Genomic DNA, 23,004 nt, shown 5'->3' with positions numbered 1-23,004 from the left:
GATGTGAGTACATTGGTCTTCAAAGAAAAGAATCTAGTCTGCTTAACAGTTCCATTTCTCATGTATCAAGAAACTGGCATTCCGGTTTTAGTTTAAAAACTAAAAGTCCAATGTGTAGGACAAAAGAGGAATTATGTGGCACTGAATCTGTCAAGCAATCTTCTCTAACACCAGCTGCTTGCTTACTCACTCTGTCATTCCTTCTTTATTAACTCAGCATCCACTATGTGCCAGGCATTATTCTAGGTGCTAAGCACACAGCAGTTCACAAAACAGACAAAGTCCTGCCCTCATGGTGAGAACATTTTAGCAAGAAGAGATAGACAATAAATAAATGAACATAAAGATAAGATAATTTCAAATAGTAATAAGTGCTGTGAAGACTGCAATAATAGGATAGAGAGTAACTGAAGGCTACTTCCAACAGAGTGATCAGGGAAGGCCTCTTTGAGGACATAACATTTGAAATTAAACCTGAATGAAGCAGATGGACCAGCCAGGTGAGGATCTGGAGAAAAAGCACTGAGGAGGAGTTAAGGGCAAGGGCAAAGGCTCTAAGGAAGGCATGAGCTTGGCATTTCCAACAGAAACAAAGCAGATGAGGCTAGAAGATGGAGGCACAGGGACGAGCTGAAGTCACGGGGACCGTGGTTAGAACATCTAGATCTTATACCAACTGCAGTGGGAAGCGACCGAGGAATTTTATTTATTTATTTATTTAGAGGAAGATTAGCCCTGAGCTAACATCTGCCGCCAACCCTCCTCTTTTTGCTAAGGAAGACTGGCCCTGAGCTAACATCCATGCCCATCTTCCTCTACTTTATTTGTGGGACACTTGCCACAGCATGGCCCACCAAGCGGTGCCATGTCCGCACCAGGGATCTGAACTGATGACCCCTGGGCCACCAAAGTAGGGAATGTGCAAACTTAACTGCTGCGCCACCAGGCCGGCCCCCAAGTAATTTTAAACAGAAAAAAGATATGATTTGATTTTTATTTTTTAAAGATCACTGGCTTTGTGTGAGGAATGTGCAATGGCGGGGGGGGGGGGGGGAAGGGGCATGAATGGCACCAGAAAAGCAGCAATACAGGCAAGAAATGATGGTGGCCTTTAACTAGCAGCTGGCACATATCTGAGCAAGCACTCAGTTATTTCTGGACCGCTTTAACACAAGTGAAAATCATAATGTACCTATTTCACTTTCTATGATATTTGAGAAGAGTTCAAGGAAGATATACTGGTTGTTAGTAAAGTTCCATCTGAAAGCCACTTCATTTGAACAACAGAACAACACAGTTTTGGATTGCCCATCTTATAACTGGTAACAACCGGGGCTGGCCCCGTGGCCGAGTGGTTAAGCTCGTGCGCTCCGCTGCAGGCAGCCCAGTGTTTCGTTAGTTCGAATCCTGGGCGCGGACATGGCACTGCTCATCAGACCACGCTGAGGCAGCGTCCCACATGCCACAACTAGAAGAACCCACAACGAAGAATACACAACTATGTACTGGGGGGCTTTGGAGAGAAAAAGGAAAAAATAAAATCTTTAAAAAAAAAAAAAAATAAATAACTGGTAACAACCAAGAAATAGTAGCATACGGGCATCGCAAGAAAACAATGGGAAACCAGCAGACCTGTCTTCTAGAACCTTCTCCATGTGACCTTGGGCACAACTCTGAACCTCTGATGTGAAGGGCAGGTTTGGCTACATGGTTTCTAAGGTGCCTACAGGCCCTTAAAGTACATGATGCTGTAAGTGTAATAAGTGAGGTTTCTTAATCTGGGTGGCAAAATGGGCTGACAACTTAGGGTAGGGGTTTTTGTTGTTATTTAATTGCCTAGAGAGGCTCTTGTTAAGCAGGAAATGCAATGTTAACAAAGAAACTGTCCAGACTTACTATTTCCTTGGGAAACTCTGGTGTCTGAGGCACCTCTGGCACAAGGGTATGGTGGCTAGCTGGAAATTTGGGAAGTAGACACTTCTGGTCAGCTGAGAGCTCATCACACAGAGGCACTGAGAGCCCAGGTCTCTGAGGAATTTAAGGACCAAAGCTTCAGTCACGATGCTCTCTAAGGGCTTTCTGGCAGGCTTCCACCTATACTGAATCACAGATCAGACAGGCCTGCAGCCCGGTCTCTCACTTCCTATTGACAGGCTGTCCCCACAGGGTCCACTCCTCTCAAATGGCCGACCTGGCAGCTCCACAGGACCTCACTCCACACGATCCCTGAGGGCAGTGTTCTCAGTCCTGACTGCCCTGTGGAATCCTTTGTGGAGATTAAAAAAAATACAGATAGCTGGGCCCTACTCCACATTTAATGACTTAGACTTAGGGTGAGGGAGAGGTTAGAAAGACAACAGAGGTGAAGTTAGGCTTAGTTAACTTTACACGATGGAAAGACTGTGTAACTCAGGAAACTGCAGGCCAGACAGGTTCCGTGACTTGTCTAATGCAGGGTTTCTTAGCCTCGGGACCGCTGACATTTTGGGCAGGATAATCCTTCATCACAAGGAACTGTTCTGCACACTGTGGGATGTTTAGCAGCATCCCTGGCCACTCCCCAGTTGTGACAACCAAAAATGTCTCCAGATGTTGCCAAACCATCCCTGGAGGAGAAGCGGTTAAAAATCAGCACCACCTGCCTGGAGGTGCAGTGGTTAAGTTTGCACATTCCGCTTTGGTGACCCAGGGTTCGCCGGTTCAGATCCCGGGTTCGGACATGCCACCACTTGTCAAGCCATGCTGTGGCAGGCATCCCACATATAAAGAAGAGGAAGATGGGCACGGATGTTAGCTCAGGGCCAGGCTTCCTCAGCAAAAAAAGAGGAGGATTGGTGGCAGCTGTTAGCTCAGGGCTAATCTTCCTCAAAAAAAAAACAGCCCCAAATGCGAACTGCTGGTATAATATCACACAGTTAATCATGAGCAATATTAGAGACTAAAAACCAGCCTACTAATTCCCAGCTATGTTGGTTCCTCCACGTTTAAGCAACAGCTCCAGGATAAAGGGATGAGTCACTCCGCGAGGAAAGACCACAACCCACTTCATGGCCCTCTGTGCCCAAGCATAGCGGGGGTGATGGAGAATTAGCCTTGATCCTGACAAGAAAAGCCCAGCCAGCAGCTTGTTTGGCTACATTTGGTGTCCAGTATCTGACTGGATATGCAACACATTATCTTTTCAAGGGCTACTAGACCTTTTTACTTCTTCTTGGGGTCACTCCCTTGCAGTGGTGAGATTCATTATGAAAATTAATCACATATTGGAAGAAACAAAGAAATCCTGACCACAACCATAGATTATATTTAAAAATTCTTAGGTATCTCAAATGAACATTTAAGTCACGACCTATTTCTACAGGTCTCATTCCTTCCCAATATTAGGGTTAGCACAGCAAAAACAAAAACACCTTACCATAAGGTTTAGTTAGTTGATTGAGACCCTGTCTTTGTTTTTAATGACACAATACACAGGAGATAAGTAACCAGCCAAACCCAGATAAGACTTGACCAGCACCCATGTGGTGGGATCAGGGCAGGATAGATGAACTGTAGTTAATAAGAATGAACAGATTTTTCAGTCTCTTGGCAACCAATTTCATTATTATGCTTTGACCTGGCAGCTGGTAAGGCTTTATATGAATTAATCAACGAAGCTATGAAAAAACAAGATTAGTGGCTCTGAAATAAGGTATTCTAGTGGCAGAGGAAGCAAGTTCATTTAAGAAAGGCTGCTTTCTTAAATAGGTACAAATAATTTTTAAATAATGCAGTATTTTACAAAGAAACATCTCTAAAGGATAGGACACATATACCTATCTACCTACATTGGTCCTTACAAAATATCTTCCATATTTGTTCAACCGAAACACAAAGGGATGAGGAGTTTCCTAGGAGTAGGCCACGCAAAGTCAGGAGGCTTTCAATAAGACAATACTTGGTTGTGGTGGAATTGTTCTCGGTAAGTCCGCCTTAATCAGAGCATCTTACAGTAAAAACTCAAAAGAGACAAAAATATTAACAAGACCTTAAAAGGAATAAAAACGCATCAAACGACAGGCTTTCTGTCATCATCACAGGGAATACAACCAAAATGGTGGCTTTCAGCCATCATGTAGCTCTTAGAGCAAAGTCCAGGGGGTCTCAGGAGCACAGCTTTACCTGCCATATTTGGATCTGGGGGCGCGAAGGACAACATGGTAATGGAGTGATCATGAGAGGCTGACAACAGAAGTGATTAAGGGTCAACGTGAAAACATAAGCAACTTATACATGATCTCTTAAGGAAAGACATTAAGCAGCAGACCAAACACTGGACCTGGAGTTCTAGTTCTTGCTCTGCCACTAAATGTGTGACCTTGACAAAGTGACTTAACATCTCTGGATGTGAATTTCCTTAACTACAAAAGACTAGAGTAAAACTAAACCTTCTCCAACTTCCTTAAATTTCTAATACTCCTCTCCATCCTTAAGATGGACACATATGAAGTCACCAAAATGAGCCACAGCTCAGTCATTCTTTGGACATTATCATGATCAACACATTTCCTGTGCATAAACATGGGTTTACTAGACTAGGGTTGTCAGATTAAATGCAAGATACTCAGTTAAATTTGCATTTCATAAAAACAACAAATAATTTTTTAGTATAAATGTTGCATGGAACATACTTATAGTAAGAAATTGTTGTTTATCCAAAATGCAAGTTTCTTTTTTTTTATTTGCTAAATCTGGCATTCTAACTCCAACTCCACATTAAATGCTCAATTTTAAGAACCAACCATCTGATTCCATACATGTGGGTGGTTCTAAGAGTGGCTGAGGCACTAAATGGGAGGACTCTCAGGAGTAACATAAGCAGAGGCAAAAGGAAAAACAGGAAAGGAGGAATAACTTTCAACTTTCCTCTTGAGTAAGTGAGGCATTAAATTTTACTTAACAGTAAATAAACTATGAGTGTTAGTAGACCTCGATCATAGAAGAAAAAGAATGTGGTGTGACCTCTGTACTGCATGACCAGACAGGAGGCCAAAAAGCTGGATGCTTACTGCTCCACACATCTCACCAGATGGACACAGTGAATTACAAATCCTTTATCTCCTCCTCCAACTCACTGAGCAAGTCTGCTCCCAAGGTAATCAGCTTAAGGGAAACCAGATCATGAACTCAAATCTCCTGACCAAAAGGCAGAGGAATAAATATGGTCCAAGCAAAAACTGCACAAGGCACAAAAAGAAAGACAGTGAAAGGGAAAAATTACTCTCTTCAGAAGGCAATCTTGTTTTAACAATGACAAGACAATCTTGCTTCTTAGGGGCTCTTTTTTTTTTAATTTCGGCTTTATTGAAGTATAATTGACATACACGATTGTAAGATATTTAAAGTGTACATCATGATGATTTGATATACGCTTACATTGTGAAAGGATTCCCCTCATCTAGTTAGTTAGGGGCTCACACCTTAAACATGCAAGCCCTGTTTTGTTTTTCAGGAGGTATCAAATCTATCATAATTTATTAGGGAAAAAATATATATCCCATATATATGTAAAAATAATCCTTTTTCATATTTTGCAGTGAAGATACAGATAGGGCACATTTCAAGATAAGTTTAAATAACAATGGAAGGCAGATTCAATTTTTAAAATAACACAGAAGATAAATTACCATATTCTCTAGGCTAATTAATTCAATTCTCACTGAGAAAGGGCAGCAAGAAACCTGGCTTAACTGTAGCCAATATTGCTGTATCAGCAGCAGGATGAGGTGGACTAAAACAAGATACTTGCACCTATTGGCTAAGAAAAATCAAATGTATGGACTAGAAGTTTCCCATGACGAAAATAAATCCAGGTTAATTCATTAACTTATTGGTGCATTTGGCAAGGTTTATTGAACGAGATACCTTACAGTATAAGACTCAAAAATGAGCTGAAGTCGTGCTCTGCCTCTAGGATATTACAATCTGGTGATGGCAACATACACGGAAAGAGTTTGTCTAAAGTAGTTATGTAATTAAATGCCAAAATGAGTCTCTGAGTTGGTAATTTCAGTGGGAAGCCAGAGAAAGACTAATTCACTGTAGTACAAAATATTCAACAAGAAATGAATTTCCATTTTCTTGAACTTCCAAAGAATTTCACTCTCTCCCTAGATCAGCACGAGAGGCCAAAGCACTGGAGATGTGCTGAACAGACCCGCCCAGCCTGCCCTGGCTCAGAGAAGAGAACTCCCCCTGCCAGCACAGGAAGGACCCAAAGTCCTCACCATTCTACTTAATGCGATTTTTCTCTTTCCTAGGAGAGTAAGGCTGTTATCTTGGAGGAGACCGGAGGATAGAAGAGGAGAGACATAGGAGATGTTACTGTAACTATGGACATTGCTTCTCTCAGATAAAGTGGGAAAGAATAGTGAGAAGGAAATAGCAGAGTGATTCCCATTCCTCAATCTCTCATTCCCTTTTCATTCATTTAACACATATATTTCTTAGGACTTAATATGTCGCAGAAACCATTCCAGGTACCAGGCACACCATTGTGAATAAGACAGAGTCCTGACCTTCATGGAGCTTGTATTCTACCTGTGGGAGACAAATAGTCGTGTGTGTGTGTGTGTGATGACAGTTAGTGCTATAGAAAAATAAGGCAAGGTAAGGGGGCAGAAAGTGATGAGTGGGGTGAGGGATGCTATTTTAGATGGGATGGTACAAGAAGGCCTCTCTACAGAAACGAATTTTGACCTGAATGAAATGAATGAGAAAGCCATGCAGACATGTGAAGGAAGAGCATTCCAGGCCGAGGAAAGGGGAAGTGCAAAGGTTCTGAGGTGTGGCTGAAGCAGAGTAAGCAAAGAGAGCGTTACAGAAGATGAAGCCAAACACATGCAAGGGGCTTGTAGGCCATGAAGAGGACTTTGTTTGTCTTCTGAGATAAAAAGCCACTGGCGAGTTTCGAGCAGAGGAGTGAGGGACATGAGTGACTCTAGCTGCTGCGTTAAGAACAGACTGTAGAGTAGTGAGAGTGGAGGCAGGTGGCCCTGGAGGAGGCCTGTGCAGTAATCCAGGTGACAGAAATGATAAGAACCTAGTGGAAGCAGTGGAAATGGTGAGAAAGGGTTCCTATCCTGGATTATTTTCAAAGTCGAACCAATGTGATTTGCTGAGGGACTAGCTGTGGGGAACGAGAGGCAGAAAAGAATCAGGGGCAACTCCAGAATATTTAACCTGAGCCTCTGGAAGAGGGAAGTTGCTATAAACTGAGATGGGGAGACTAAGTGAAAAGCAGATTTGGGAGGGGAAATCAAGAGGTTGGTCCCTAGAGATTGTTGCCCACTTCAAAACCCTTACATCTGTTCAAAAACTAAGATAACAGAAATTGAAAAGCTGATCTTAAATTCCATATGGAAATTCAGAATAGCCAGAACAATCTTGAAAAAGAAGAACAAAGTGGGAGGACTCACACTTCCTGATCTCAAAACTTATTACATAGCTACAGTAATAAAGACAGTATGAAACCATCAAAAGGATAGACATATAGATCAATGGAATAGAATTGAGAGTCTAGAAAGAAACTCTCACACTTACAACAGAGTGATTTTCAACAGAGGCGCCAAAACCATTCAAAGGGGAAAAACAGTCTTTTCAACAAACGGTGCTGGGAGAACTAGATATCCATATGCAAAAGTTTTAAGTTAGATCCCCACCTCACACCAAAAAATTAACTTAAAATGAGTCAAAGATTGAAATCTAAGGGCTAAAACTATAAACCTCTTAGAAGAAAACACAGGCGAAAATATTCATGACTCTGGATGTGGCAACGCTTTCTTAGATTTGACACTAAAGTGCAAGCAACAAAAGAAAAAATAAATTATACTTCATTAAAATTAAAAATCAAGGCAGGCCATGGAAATTAAGGAAGGGAGGGAGCAAAGGAAGGTGGGAGGGAGGGAAGGAGAAAGAAAGAAGGGAAGGAAGAAAGTAGGAATGAAAACCAACATAAAATACAGAAAAAATGATCCTCAGTCAAGTTCTTTCAGCATTTTATTAACCTTTCTTCATTTCTAACCATCTGCAGAAAGCTTGTTTTCCAGACTGTGTTTTGCCCCTAAAGCAAGTTTGAACCGTGGAGCACCAACAAATTAAATCAGCAGTAATTACAGAAAACTTATAAGGCATAACGCTACTCCCCCTCCCAGCATCTGACTGATGAGCCAGCCATAAAGTGAGAATCCACCTGGTAGGAAAAAACAGCTGTTAGCCCACAGGGGTAAGGAAGATTCCGAGGCCATGTGGCCCAGGTGGCCAGCAGGAGCCAACATGCTGGCAGGCCAGGTCAAGGGCTCATGAGATTTCCTTTACTTCAGGCCTGACTTTGCTTAATCAGTGATCTATTGGGACAGAGACAAGACTTTTGTAATAGTTACACAAACCTGTCTTCACATCAGCCCTACCACCAGTCAAGACCCAAGGGCCTGGCTGCCCAGATAGGGTTTTCTGTCTGACTGACAGGAAAAGAGAGAAACTTCTCCCACCCAGGCGGTTTGCCGTTCAGACCCCCACCAACAGGAGTGTAAAAGATGTTAAGTAATTCAACTGAAAACAACAGAAGGGAGGAAAGAACTAGAAGGCAGTGCGGGAGGTCTGGGACCTTCCTCCTCTCCTGCCAGTGAAGTTTCTTTTTCCCCTGACGTGGACCCTCACACCTGGATGCCACCCGGAGGTGACTTCAGCCCCTGTCCCAAGCTGGGACTGCACCTCATCCGCACCTCGCACAAGCTGACCTCCACCCCCGGCAGCGACATCGTGAGGTCTGTGCTGAGGGCCTGAAGAGGCAAAGCAACTCTTCTGGCGAGGTCAGACACCCAGAGGCGGGGAGAGAGGAGCCGCAGCCTCCTGCCCCAGCCCCTGGGCCAGCCCCGCCACTCGCCTGCTACCCTGCTCAGCCCTCCGGGATGAATCGGAGCCCGCCGGGCGCGGGGCCGGAGCACGCCTCCCGACCTCGGGCAGCTGCCGGGCTCACCTGGCTCAGCCCGCTGTGCCCACGCCGCTCTGCCTCCGCACGCGCCGCGTCCAGTCGCTGCTGGCCTTTTTGGGTCTTTGGCGGGTGTTTTCCGTCCGGCCCCACATCACTTCCCGTAAAGGAGAGCGAGGTTGGGGCGGGACCTCCTCTCTACCCGCCACCTCCTGCTTCCTCCTGTCACCTCGAGGAGCACCCCGCCCAACTCGTCCTTTGCGGGCGCCTCCTTGCGCCCCGCTCCCGGTCCCGCCACGCCTGCTTTTGTGAGCCACGAAAAAAACTCCGCTCGCCTCATTTGTCTCAAGCCCGGTCTGTACTGCCCTTTCCTGGAAGGCGCGAAACCTTAGGGGGTTGTTTTCGTTTTGAGACAGAGGTGACATTTACAAACTGCTCCAAGATCGCTGCACTGCAAGGTATAGTTTGGTGACTCTCGCCAAATCTCCTCCCTCAAAAGCCATTTTCTACAGGTGTTTCCCAGGGCATCAGATCGGTGTCTCCACCTTGTAGCCAGAGGTGCTGAGCAGCTGCAAAGCCTGCCCTGCCCCGGGTTCCTGAGACCCGGGGGGCTCCTACTCGCGGCGCCCCCAGGTCCGGCTCTCCCGGAGCCCGCCCGGCCTCCGGCTCTGCCACTGTCCATCCCACCCCGCCAGCTCCTCACTCGAGTCGGCCCGGGGATGGTCTTCCCGGGGCGAAGGAAAGCTCTGCGATTCTTAGAAATGACAAGAGGGGGGAAAAAGTAAAATTCTGACAGGAAAAAATAAATATATTTCTGAGAGGTAATGACAAATTGGGTCTCTGCTCGTACAGTCTAGTTCTGATTATAAAATCACTCTAAATTAAATTTCTTTGAGAGTGTGAGAGCCGATCATTAAAAAAAGAAAAAAGTACTTGAAAGGATAGCAGCTGTAAGGAAAAACCTGCCAGCCTTTGCTGCCCCCCAGCGGCTTCCTTCTCTCAGCGCCAAAGGTTTTGTGTATGCTTGGACCTGTGGCTGTGAAGCAGGTTCAAGGCCACTAGGTTCCCACTCAGAGGCGGACAAATTCCTCCTCCAGTGGCCTGGGGCCTGCCCCCATGGGATCTCAGGCAAAGCACTTCTGAACCAAATAATCCCATTTCTAAGTAGAGCAAAAGGATTGGAAGCCCTAGTCCAGTTTATCATCTGTTCCATCTCACTCATCTGCCTCTTCTTGTACCACAAATTCCAGCTGCCCCAGGCCTGCCTGCCCAGCCCCATCATCCTTCCAGTCTGTAACCACTCACAGTTTCTATTACAACTACCTTCTCAGATATATGTACAATATACAAAACCACATATAGGATAGACCACATCAAATACTGAATATACATACATTCAATCTAATACTTTCAGGCAAATATAACACAGTGACTTCAGAGTTAAAGATAACAGATTTCACTATCAGATGATCTTTTCAAGGGATGTTCCCCAGCGAGAGAAGGGCCATCAGACTGTTGGTGGAGATTAAAACAGGAAAGGTAGCCCCATGCTGATGTCTACAGAAACCGTCCTGGGACTCACTGATCAGCTAAGATCCGGGGGGCCAACAATCCAGCAGCTGTTAATGGCTGATATGATACTAGGAAAGCCCTCCCTTCAGCCCTCCCCACTCCTGCAGCCAGGCAGGGCTGTCCCCAGGACTTTATCAGACTGATCAGAAAACAGACAGTGGTGCTGTGGCCCATTCATCACCATTCATTCATTCAGTGAGTCAAGCACTGTGTTAGGTACTGGAGATGCAATAGTCAACAAGGTAACTTGGTCCCTGCTCTCAGGGAGGCTCAGAAACCAACAAGTAAGCAGTTAACTCCAGTGCAGCGAGATGAGATTCCTGATAAGAGAAGTTAAAAAGTGTTATTGGAAGACAGATAAGTGACACCAAATCAAAACTTCCCAGAGAAAGTAATGTATAAGTAAAGAAGGATGAATAAGGTGGGAGGGTGAGAGAGAAGAGAATTCTAGGAAAAGAGAGCAGAGGAAAGGCCTGGAGACAAGAGAGCATGAGATATTCGAGCAACTGAAAGAAGTTCAGAAAAGCTGAAAAAGTGAATAGAAGGAAGCAATCAGAAAAGAAACTGGAGAAATAAGCAGAGGCTGGATTATGAAGAACCCTGGAATGATTATAATGATAATAGCCAACACTTATTGACCATTTAATATGAATCAGCCAATATGGTAAGAACTTTACCTAGATCACCTCATTTACTTCTCACAATTGCCCTATGAAACAAGTACTGTTTTTGTCCCCATATTACAGATGAGAAAACTGAGCCTTAAAGTGATTAAGCCACCTGACCAAGATCATACAGTTAATAAGTGGCACAGCCAGGACTAGAACTTAGAACCTATTTTCTTAATGGCTAGAAGGGTAAGAACGGGTTTGAAGGGCCAATTAGCATGCTGAAATCCAAGTGAGGGATAATAGTGATGTAGTGGCGGTGAGAATGAAGTTGAATAGACAGATTTGAGATATTTAGGAGAGTGAATCAAGAAGACTTGGTGGTAGGGGGTGAAGGAGAGGTAGGAATCCATGGAGATGCCCAGGTTTCTGGTTTGGGCAAGTAGGAAACATTGAGCAAAAGGAAGAAAGCCCTGTTGCACGGGGGGAGGGTGAAATAGGCCATAATGAACAAGGTTAGGACATTTCAAGTTTGATAGACCAGCACCAGCAGAACATCCTAGTCAAACTATTAGGTATGCAGTTGAGGAGCTTGATCTGAAGCACAGAAGACGTGTACTGGAGCTATGACCCAAAGGTACTCAAAGACCTGAGAGTCAATGAGCTAGTCTAGAAAATGTACTGAGAGGGTAAAGAGGGGGTTTGGTGCAGAACCCAGAGGATCACTCAGCATTTAAGACTTGGGCAGAGGAAATCCAAAAAAGAGTCTGAGAAAAAAGTGTCCAGAGAGGCAGGAGGAAAACAAGGAAAGTTAGTACAGAAACTAACTATACTGAACACATCTTGTGCCTCAAAATCCTCTCTGCACCACTTCTTATTCTAGCCACAGAATTGGTACCAGTATACCTCTTGCTTCCTGCTCTGGGGCTTCTCTGACACTGCAGGCTGCTGCTTGAAACATGCAGAGTCCCAACTCCAGTCTCATTAATAGGATTGCCATTGGAGGTATCACTAAGAACTCATGATTTCTAATATATATAAATAGAATTATTTATAGATATGTATGGAGTATATTTTCCAGCTCTGTCTCCTAAGAGGCTCTAGAAGCAATTATAACTCAGTAGCTATGACCACATTTAGGACCCAGATCTTAATTTCTAAATACCCTTTTCCAATAAAAAGAACCAAGGACATGATCTTATGTGTATAAAATCCTTAAAAAGTCTACCAAAAAACTATTAGAGCTAATAAATGAAATAAACAAAGATGCAGGATACAAGATCAATACACAAAAATCAGTTGTATTTCTACAAATGAGCAATGAACAATCTGAAATGGAAATTAAGAAAACAATCCCATTTACAATAGCATCAAAAAGAATAAAATACCTAGGAATAAATTTAACCAAGGAGGTGCAAGACTTACATACTGAAAACTACAAAATGCTACTGAAATAAAGACTTAAATAAATAAAAAGATATTCTGTGTTCATAGATTAGAAGACATAATATTGTAAAGATAGCAGCACTCTCCAAAGCGATCTATAGATTCAGTGCAATCCCTATCAAAGTCCCAACATCATTTTTGCAGAAATGGAAAAGTTAATGCTAAAATGTACATGAAATTGCAAAGGACCCCAAAGCCAAAACAATCTTGAAGAAGACCAAAGTTGATGGACTCTCACTTGCTGATTGCAAAACTTAATACAAAGCTACACTAATCAAAACAGTGTGGTGTTGGCATAAGGACAAACATATAGATGAGTGGAATGGACTTAAGAGTCCAGAAATGAGCCCATAATCTATAGTCAACTGATTTTCAACAAGAGTGCCAAGGCCATTCAATGGGAAAAGAATGGTCTCTTTGACACATGGTACTGGGAGAACTGGATATTCACATGCAAAAGAATTAGTGGGACCCTTACCTCACACCATATATAAAAACTAACTCAAATAGATCAAAGACTGATGGGGCAAGGGAAACAACAGAAAAAAATAAACAAATGGAATTACATCAAACTAAAAAGCTTCTGCACATCAAAGGAAACCATCAACAAAATGAAAAGACAACTTAACAATTGGGAAAAGATATTTGCAAACCATATATCTGATAAGGGGTTAATATCCAAAATATACAAAGAAGTCATACATCTCAACAATAAAAAAACTAACAACCCAATTAAAAAGTGGGCAAAAGATCTGAACAGACATTTCTCCAAAGATGTACAGATGGCCCACAGGCACATGAAAAGATGTTCAACATCATTAACTATCAGGGAAATACAAATCAAAACTACAATGAGATATCACCTCACTCCCATCAGAACGGCTATAATTAAAAAGACAGGAAACAAGTGTTGGAGAGGATGTGGAGAGAAGGGAACCCTCATACACTGATGGTGGGAGTGCAAACTGATGCAGTCACTATGGAAAACAGTATGGAGATTCTTCAAAAAATCAAGAATAGATCTATCATACGATCCAGCTATTCCACTGCTGGGCATTTATCGAAACATGGAAATACAAATGCATAAAGATACATGCACCCCTATGTTCATCGCAGCATCACTGACAATAGCCAAGACTTGGAAGCAAACTAGGTGCTCATGAAGGGATGAATGGATAAAAAAGATGTAGTATATATACATAATGCAATACTACTCAGCCATAAGAAATGATGAAATCCAGCTATTTGTGACAACATGGATGGACCTTGAGGGTATTATGCTAAGTGAAATACGTCAGAGGGAGAGAGTCAAATATCATATCATCTCACTCATAAGTAGAAGATAAAAACAACAGCAAACAAACACATAGAAAGAGATATTGGATCAGTGGTTACCAGAGGGGAACAGGGAGGGAGGAGGGTGAAAGGGTGTGTGGCACATGTGTGTGGTGATGGATTGTAATTAGTATTTGGGTGGTGAATGCAATGTAATCTACACAGAAATTTAAATACAATGATGCACATCTGAAATTTATATAATGTTATAAACCAATGTTACTGTAATTAAAAAATAGATCAAACACCTAAATTCTAAGAGCTAAAACTATAAAACTCATAGAAGAAAACACAGGCATAAATTTTCATGACCTTGGATTTGGCAATGGCTTCTTAGATTTGATACCACAAGCATAAGCAACAAAAGAAAAATAGATTAATTAGAATTGATCAAAATTTAAAATTTTTGTACATCAAAGGACACTATCAAGAGAGTGAAAACACAATCTACAGAATGGAAGAAAAAATTGGCAAATCATATGTCTGATAAGAATATAGTATCAGAATATGTAAAGAGCTCTTACAACTCGACAATAAAAAGACAAACAACCTAATTAAAAAGTAGGCAAAGGACTTGAATAGACATTTCTCCAAAGAAGACATAAAAATGGTCAACAAGCACATGAAAAGATGTTCAACGTCATTAGTCACCAGGGAAATGCACATCAAAACTGTAATGAAATACTACTTCACACCTACTAGGTTGGCCATAACTTTTTTTAAATAAAGAAAAATAACAGGTGCTAGCAAGAATGTGGAGAAATTGCTTATACATTGCTGGTGGGAATATAAAATGATACAATCACCTTGGAAAACAGTCTGACAGGTCTTCAAAAAGTTAAACAGAAAATTACTATATATCCCAACAAGTCCATTCCTAGAAATATACCCAAAAGAATTGAAAACAGGTATTCAAACAAATATTTGTACACAAATGTTCATAGCAGCACTACAATAGACAAAAGGTTGGAAACAACCTAAATGACCATCAGTGGATGAATGGATAAAGAAACTGTAGGGGCCAGCCCTGTGGCCAAGTGGTTAAGTTCACGCACTCTGCTTTGGTGGCCCAGGGTTTCGCCAGTTCGGATCCTGAGCACAGACATGGCACCACTCATCAGGCCACACTGAGGCAGCGTCCCACATAGCACAACCAGAGGCACTCACAACTAGAACAAACAACTATGTCCTGGGGTGCTTTGGAGAGAAGAAGAAGGAAAAAAAAAAAAGAAGATTGGAACAATTGTTAGCTCAGGTGCCAATCTTTAAAAAAATATATATATAGTATATCCGTACAATGGAATATTATTCAGCCATAAAAAGAAGTGAAGTAGCAATACATGCTACAACATGGATGAACCTCGAAAATATTATGCTAAGTGAGAGAAGTCAGTCACGAAAGATCACATATTGTATGATTCCCTTTATATGAAACATCCAGAATTGGTAAATACATAGAGATAGAAAGCAGACTGATTGCCAGGGGCTGAGGGAAGAGGGAAGTGAATGGCTGCTTACTGCACGTAGAGTTCCTTTTGGGGTGATGAAAATGTCCTGGAACTTAACAGAGATGATAGTTTCACAACATTGTCAATGCACTGAATGCCACCGAATTGTACAATCTAAAATGGTTAATTTCTTGTTATGTAAATTTTGTTTCAATTTTTAAAAAAGAACCAATAGTCCTTGATTCAAAGCTTGGTCTAGGAAAGAAAAGGATGAACAAGAAAGCAAAGGAGTGCTCAAAAGACGACAGGGACATGTCAAAAGGACACAGGATCCATCCTGGGAGAGGACTCTTCCTCAGCTAAGGCCTTGCTTATTTTAACTGGGATTATAAATATACTTTTGTTTTAAGCTACATTAACAAAACTTATTTTTCAAAAATGCCCACAGTGAATGTCAAAGTATAGTCTTAAGTATTTATACCTAGTTGTAAACCATCTTTAAGAAGTCTTGTTTTATACTTGTTAAACTGCAAAATTATTTTCAGATAACGTTTAAACATTACTTCTTGTATTTGAAATAAACATTTATAAAAAGACACAGGCACCAACTTGAAGGGGCTCCCACTGGCCAAATCTGGGACAATTTGAACATCAAAATAAACAGTCATTGTCAGGGTTAGCTTCACGGGCATGCAACTGGTACATCTCACAGCGTCCTGAGCTCAGAATTTTAATGCTCTGCAGTCACCATCTTGAAATTCTTCATAATTTTATCTTTGTGTTTTATAAGTGAAATCTGATGGCACAATGGAGCATGTAGGAGGCTTGAAGCCTCTGCTCACACATGGTTCTGACTCCTGCCACTGCCCATTCCTAACCCCCTGGGTCCTGCCCAGCCTTGCATTCACCGCCTTGCCCCAGGGCAGTGACTGGGTCACCCTGGCTTGGGGAGGCCCACATTCCACTGTCATCTTCCTCCCTGGGCTTGGGGACAGGGGGCATGAGGGCTGGGTGCATACTCTGACAGCACGATGGGACAGGCAAGAAGGCAGGTGTCCCTGCCCTAGTCTGGTAGTCTAGTCTGAGTCCGCGTGCCACTTGGCAGGGGCCTCCTACCACCACCACCAGGGAATCAAGAATGCCCCAGCATGGAGGCTGCAATCCCTTGGGAGTTGCCCATTCGCCATGAGAAGACTATGAGTCCTCATCCCCACCCAGGTCCCCACAAATCATGCAGCCAGCCCTGGTGATAGTAATGAATTGTAATTCATGAAATAAAATAGGAATCTGTGAATCATACTGACACATCATTTCTGCAGTATTCGTACCAAAAATGCATAGCCTGTATCTTCTAATCATGAAGAAGCATTAAGCAAACCTAAATTAAAAGCACATTTTACAAAACAGACCAGTATTTAAAAATGTCAAGATTGTGAAAGGCAATGATTGAGGAAGCATAATAAATGAAACCAGAGACATAACAACTAAATTTAAATATGATCCTGAATTAGTTCCTGCACTAGAAAAAGATTTGTCACATTAATGTGACTTGGTAGAATTTGGATAAAATCTGAGATTAGATAATAGTGTACCAATCTAATTTCCTGATCTTGATCATTATACTGGAATTATGAAAGAGAACATCCTTGTTTTTAGGAATTGTACACTGAAATATTTAGGGGTAAAAGGGTATCATGTGGGCAACTTAGTCTTAAAGGGTTTAGAAAAACAATAATGTGTTTGTGTGTATACACATACATATATACGGAGAAAGATGAAAGCAAATGTGGTAAAATGATATTTGTAGAAACTGGGTAACAGGTATATGAAAATTCTTTGTACCATTTTTGCACCTTTTCTCTAAGTCTGAAATTATTTCAAAATAATAGCTAAAAAAAACCTTTAGGAGGCCAGCCCCGTGGCCAAGTGGTTAAGTTCACGTGCTCCGCTTCAGTGGCCCAGGGTTTCACTGGTTTGAGTCCTGGGCGCGGACATGGCACCGTTCATCAAACAATGCTGAGGTGGCATCCAACATGCCACAACTAGAAGGACCCACAACTAAAAATACACCACTATGTACCGGGGGGCTTTGGGGAGAAAAAGAAAAAAATCTTTAAAAAAAACCTTTAAAAAGTCTCTTTAGAAAATCCCATATGATCAAGTCTAGTAGCCAACTTGAAAATCTATCATTGTCTTGGCTTTCCCTCTAACTTTTTTACTCCCCCTATCCTGCCCTCCTGACCTTGGGGATAGAAAGGATTTGTGATGAGACTGCAGAAACCACCACCTGATTGTGTTACGTGGGAAGGCCCCAATGATACTCCTTTCACTGAGACACTGGTGAGGATACACACACTGATGAGGAGGCCACCATCTCTAAAAAAGGACAACGGTGGTTGTCCTTTTGGGCTGTGACTGACGTAGAAGATGCTGCTCCAACAGGGCTCCCTAGTATCAATTAGAAATAAAAGAATCCCCAAATGGCGAAGGACACATGGCAGGACATAACTAACATAATGGAAGCAAGACTGGAGTGTAGCCAGGGTGTTGACCCACAGGGATCTGTGGAAATGGCTAATGGATGATGGTGCTCTGAAGGGAAAGATAGATGGGGTGTTTTTCATTTTCGGAGGAGGAGGGGTGATTCTTGACTTGCATACTTTCCTTAAAAGGAAATCAAGAACTAGTGAGTGGAAGGCTGTGTGTCTGCCCACAATGGAAATCATGGTCTCATCAGCTCCCCGATTTAAGTCATTTTATAGACTTAGAGCCAATGATTGAAGCTGTATTCACCTAAGGAATAAACTGTTTAATGCCACAAGAATATACAATAAACATTCCTCTGCTCCTTTCAAGACACCCAAGGCCATTACCCAGGATAAACGTGCATTGGAGAAAGAGGAATACCCAGACTTTGATGCCTGCTGGGTACATGATCTGAGCTGATACTGGTACACGGAGGCTTAACGTCACCATAGTCCTTCAGTTAGAGTGGAGGCTCATGGAGGTGAAAGGATAAATGCAGTTTGGCCCAAATTCATCTTACAGAATCCACTCTGTTGTTTCTCCACCCCCATCCCAAGTCCATGAGTGAGATAAATATATTATTCAGTAACTGGCAGAGCCCTCACATTGACCTTACAGGAAAAGCCCTGCCTGTCTGCTCAGGCTGCTATAAAATGGATGGCTTAAACAACAGATACTCACTTCTCACAGTTCTGAAGGCTGGGGTGTGCAAAACCAAGGTGATGGCAGATTTGGTGTCTGATGAGAAGGCCTCTTTCCTGGTTTGCAGGCAGCCACCTTCTGGCTGTATCCTCCCACGGCGGAGAGATCATCTCTTCCATCTTTTCTTATAAGGGCACTGATCACATTCAGAAGGACTCTACTCTCATGACCTGTTACCTCCCAAAGGCCCCACCTCCAAACACCCTCACAGTAGGGATTAGGGCTTCAACACATGAATAGGGGACAGGGGACACATTCAGTCCATACCAAACCCTTATTGTAGAAAGGACCAACTGAAAGCCCCTGAACCTGCTATCCTTGGCTAAGATAGTAAATTAGAAGTAATTCATGCAAAGAATTGCAGACATTAATGCCACCTTCAAAGATGTGAAGGATATAGGGTAGGGCATCTCTATATCTAGCCCCCATTCAATTCACCTCCCTGGGCCTTACGAAAACTAGATGGAAAATGATGACCTGTGGAGATGGATAGTGATGATGGTTATACAACAATGTGAACGTACTCACTGTTGCTGAACTGTACACTTAAAAATGGTAAATTTTGTTATGCATATTTTACCACAAAAAAACAAACCTATGTGGATTGTGGTAGAAAAGAACAGACTACCTCAATTGCAGTTGCTATTCTGGATGCAGCATCTTTGTTGTTTGACAGCTTTGAGAGATAATTCTCACACAATAAAGTTCACCCTTTTAAAGTATATGCTTCAGTGGTTTTTAATATATTCACAAAGTTGTCACTGATCACATTTTCCTCACCCTAAAGAGAAACCCTTTTTCTCCCTTCTTTCCCCTAGTCCCTGGAAGCCACTAATCTACTTTATCTCTATGCTTTGCCTGTTCTGGATATGTCATATAAAGACTCATACAATACATAGTCTCTTGCCCCCAGCTTCTTTATGTTCTCAAAGTTTATTCATGTTATAGCATGTATCTATTTCATTCCTTGTTATGGCTGAGTAATATTCCACTGTGTGGATATACCAGTTTATCCATTATTGACAGACATAGAAGTAGAATTGCTGGGCCATATGGTAACACTATGTTTAACTTTTTGATGAACTATCAAACTGTTACACAGCAGCTACACTGTTTATGAGGGTTTTACTTTCTCTGCATTCTCGCTGAACATTTACTATTTTCTGTCTTTTTACTGTAGTCATCCCAGTGTATGTGAAGTTGTATCTTACTATGGATTTGATTTGAACAGCTGCAGTATCTTTACTGGGGAAAAAAAAAATCAAGTCATCCTCTGGCAACTTGGTATGTGACTCCTACACTGACCAATGCATCCTTCTCAAAAAGAGGATCAAAAGCAGTTCAATTTACCTTGATGTTAAGATTATCACTCCTTGGATATAAGAGGATTATGTATTCCTGCCTATTGTCAAGTGACTTGATTGCATCGTGTGCAAAGAGTCTGTTTCTGCCCTTAACTTTGGGCTTGACATGCTCTAAATGAACAGAATATGAGAAGACGTGACATTTGCCACATTTGAGCAGAACCTTACAATTTCACGTTTCCTCTCAGTCTCTGTCTCTCAATCCTCTACTCTGTCATAAGCCAGATAGGGGCTGCTCCTTGAGCCTGGGTCCCACGATGAGAAGACACACAGAACAGAACCCCAGTCTACCTGTAGTCAAGCAAAGCCAAGCCTGTCACATAGTAGATACTTGGTACATGAAGTAAAATTTTTACATATATTTTTATGTGCATAGACGAAAAACAGTCTCAAAAGCTCACACTAAACTGTTAAAGGTGCTGACTAAACCAATATATACATTGATAATTTTCATTTTGTTAATTTCTGTACTGTATAAAGTTATTAATGACCATGTACTATTTTCATAATTTTTTCTTCACTTTTTTTTTTAATTACCCATCCTGGGTTCCACTCAACACAGACAGCTCAGATTAAGCTGTGATGAATTTACTTTTTGAGAAAAAAATAATAATAAAAATAAGTTGATTTAAATAGAGCATTTTATACATATGTGATTACACTTAAAGCTCTCATTGAAAATACATGCTTAAGACTGTTAGGGTAAAAAAGTAATAGCAGTTCTTAGCAATTTCCAAAATCTCTTTCCCTATATGAGTGACAGCTCCATAACAAAGTAACCCCTCCTTTACCGCTACTATTAATGCAAATTTGCTTAGTGCATTAAACAGATATGTCATATTTGCTACCCTATATACACCATCTATCTTCTCTAAAACCTCCATTTGATCTGAGCCACCCCAACTCTCCATTTACACCTCCATCATGCCTGGGATGAGACATGGCTGGCGGTGAAAGACTGCCAAAGTATACTGAACCAGGCTGAGTGTAGGCTAATTGAGGGGCATTCCGTCTGAGCTGGTTCACTTGGTTCACTTCATCTACACATACAACTGTAAACACTGTTCACAGCTATTTTATAAATACAGTCTACACTGTCACCCTACGATACTGTATATTCTGCAATCCCAGAAAAACAAACCTTGACTAGGAAACAAAATATTCCTCAAGACATTCATTTTTGCTGACAAAGAAATTACTAATCTGTCCTGGTGAAAAGACATAAAATGGCAAATAAAAGTACAGTAAACGTTAAAATTGAGAGTGCTGGTTTAAAAAGTCATTTAAAATCATCACATATGATTTATTTATGTTTAAAATATATCAAGCAGTTTTTAGTGGATTATTTATAGTCAATGTATAATTTTAATAGAACCTTAAGCAATTACAGTTCAACTCCACGTAGTACTAACTTTTCTTCTCTTCTGATTCTTGTGCCAATTTCAACTTTTCTTTTAATTCCTTCTGATCTCTGGAATACTGTTCAAATATTGGTTGATAAATATATATTCCTCCAGCAATTCCAAGGATGCTAGCAAAGAGCAGTTGTGGAAGAGTCAACCTTCCAAACATTTTTTCAACAAACCGCACAGCGCAAAGGTGGCTATGAGAAATTACACTCCACATCCAGGAGATCTCTTCAGATCTGTGTACAAAGAGAATGGGAAGCAAAGCAATAACTTAGCACAATATCCTTTTTAAAGATTTCACATCACTACTTTGCTCAGGAGTGAACAATATTTTTCTCATAATATGTAAATATCACTTATTGATTTAACTAAACTAGGAATATAAATATTTAAGGAGTATGGGAAATGAGGGTTAGGGGATGGTGTAGGCCAAAGCTAAATACTCTTCTATTGCAGAATGTTCTCAACCGTTTTAAAAGGATAACTTAAAAAATGGCAAAACTGAGGCAGCAAAGTATACTCTTTGCACCTTTAAAGGCATACCATAAAACTAACTAAAAGAGAGAACCAAAACAAGCTGAAAATGATTGTCAATCCCATCTGGAAGGAAGAGAAAAAGAACTGTTCCTTTTCATTATTAACCCTTTTTGTATTACTTCATGCTTTTTGGCAACATATATGATAATTCTTTTTTAACAGGCTAAAAGACTTTATGAATTCCTTTTGATGCTTTAGTAGGTACAAGCAGACATCCAATAGAAATCATTTGCCATCCATTTGTGACAGAAATATAACGGAGATGTGGCTAGTCTTACTTTTAACCATTGAGGAGTTAAGACTAGTACTTCTCGGAAAGTTATATCGCGCGCCAACTATCTTAGTCTCTGGAGAAACTAGGTAGCTGTTTATGAATGAGGAAAGCAATGTGAAGGATTTACATATTTTCTTTATTGTAACAATACTTCTCGGCCTCCTAGATCAGCCCCCGAGGTCACAAAAGTCAGTAGTGGCAGAACCGGTACTAGAAGCTAGCTTGCCTTTAATATCGCTCAAATGAAATTTAATCTAGGGAAGAAAAGCTTGTTCTCTCCCGGACTCCACAGTTAGCTAGATAAACGACAACTTCACCAAGCATGCTTTGGTTCAACGGCTCTTAAATGTTAAAAAAAAAAAAAAAAAGCTATTTGCAAGTCAGCTCTTGGGAAAATGGACAAACCACACGGAAATGGGAAGGTTCCCCTTCTGCCACTAACTCGCTAAGTGATCCTGAGCAAGCTATTTACCCTTTTTGAGCCTCGTTTCCCACATCTGTACAACAGCTAAATCATCCCTCGCCCGCCTACTTCGTTAACAAATAGTTATTGTGAGGTCACCCAAACAGCGAAACGCTACACACTTACGTGTCTAACTATCCACACTGTTACCATTGCCGCGCAGACACCTCTGACCTTTCAGCTCGCCCGCCGCGTCGCCGCGCCGCTCCCCGCCTGCCCCCGCAGAAGTGACGGCCAGCTCTTCCAGGAGAGGATGCGGACCGCGGGCGCAGAGACCACGAAGACAGACAGGCAGCGACCCCGCGAGAAGGAAATGGCGAAGGAGAAAAGCGCAGGCCAGCCCGCGGCAAAG

General features: G+C 41.8%; 2 protein-coding genes across 3 annotated transcripts in view; both read right to left on the bottom strand.

Annotated features, from left to right (window-relative positions):
* The window catches only part of RAB27A (RAB27A, member RAS oncogene family), a 65,493-nt gene extending 55,845 nt beyond the window's left edge, over positions 1–9,648 (bottom strand). Inside the window, exon 1 of one of the 2 annotated variants that reach the window (XM_005603040.4) lies at positions 9,017–9,648. The gene's annotated coding sequence lies outside the window, so the exon portion shown is untranslated. The remainder of the gene's footprint in view (positions 1–9,016) is intronic. The other variant, XM_001501029.7, reaches the window with a different exon arrangement.
* Positions 9,649–20,478: 10,830 nt separating this feature from the next.
* On the bottom strand, positions 20,479–22,918 carry PIGBOS1 (PIGB opposite strand 1). Its single transcript, XM_070236382.1, has 2 exons — positions 22,779–22,918; positions 20,479–21,614 (listed from the first exon to the last, which is right to left on the bottom strand). The coding sequence occupies exon 2, from the start codon at positions 21,593–21,595 to the stop codon at positions 21,377–21,379; it is 219 nt and encodes a 72-aa protein (XP_070092483.1). The 5' UTR covers positions 21,596–21,614; positions 22,779–22,918; the 3' UTR covers positions 20,479–21,376.
* Positions 22,919–23,004: the final 86 nt, after the last annotated feature.

The sequence above is a fragment of the Equus caballus genome, chromosome 1 (genome assembly GCF_041296265.1).
Source record: "Equus caballus isolate H_3958 breed thoroughbred chromosome 1, TB-T2T, whole genome shotgun sequence".
NCBI classification, from domain to species: domain Eukaryota; kingdom Metazoa; phylum Chordata; class Mammalia; order Perissodactyla; family Equidae; genus Equus; species Equus caballus.
The sequence above is the reverse complement of the archived record's forward strand: the minus strand, read 5'-3'. Positions and strand labels throughout refer to the sequence as shown.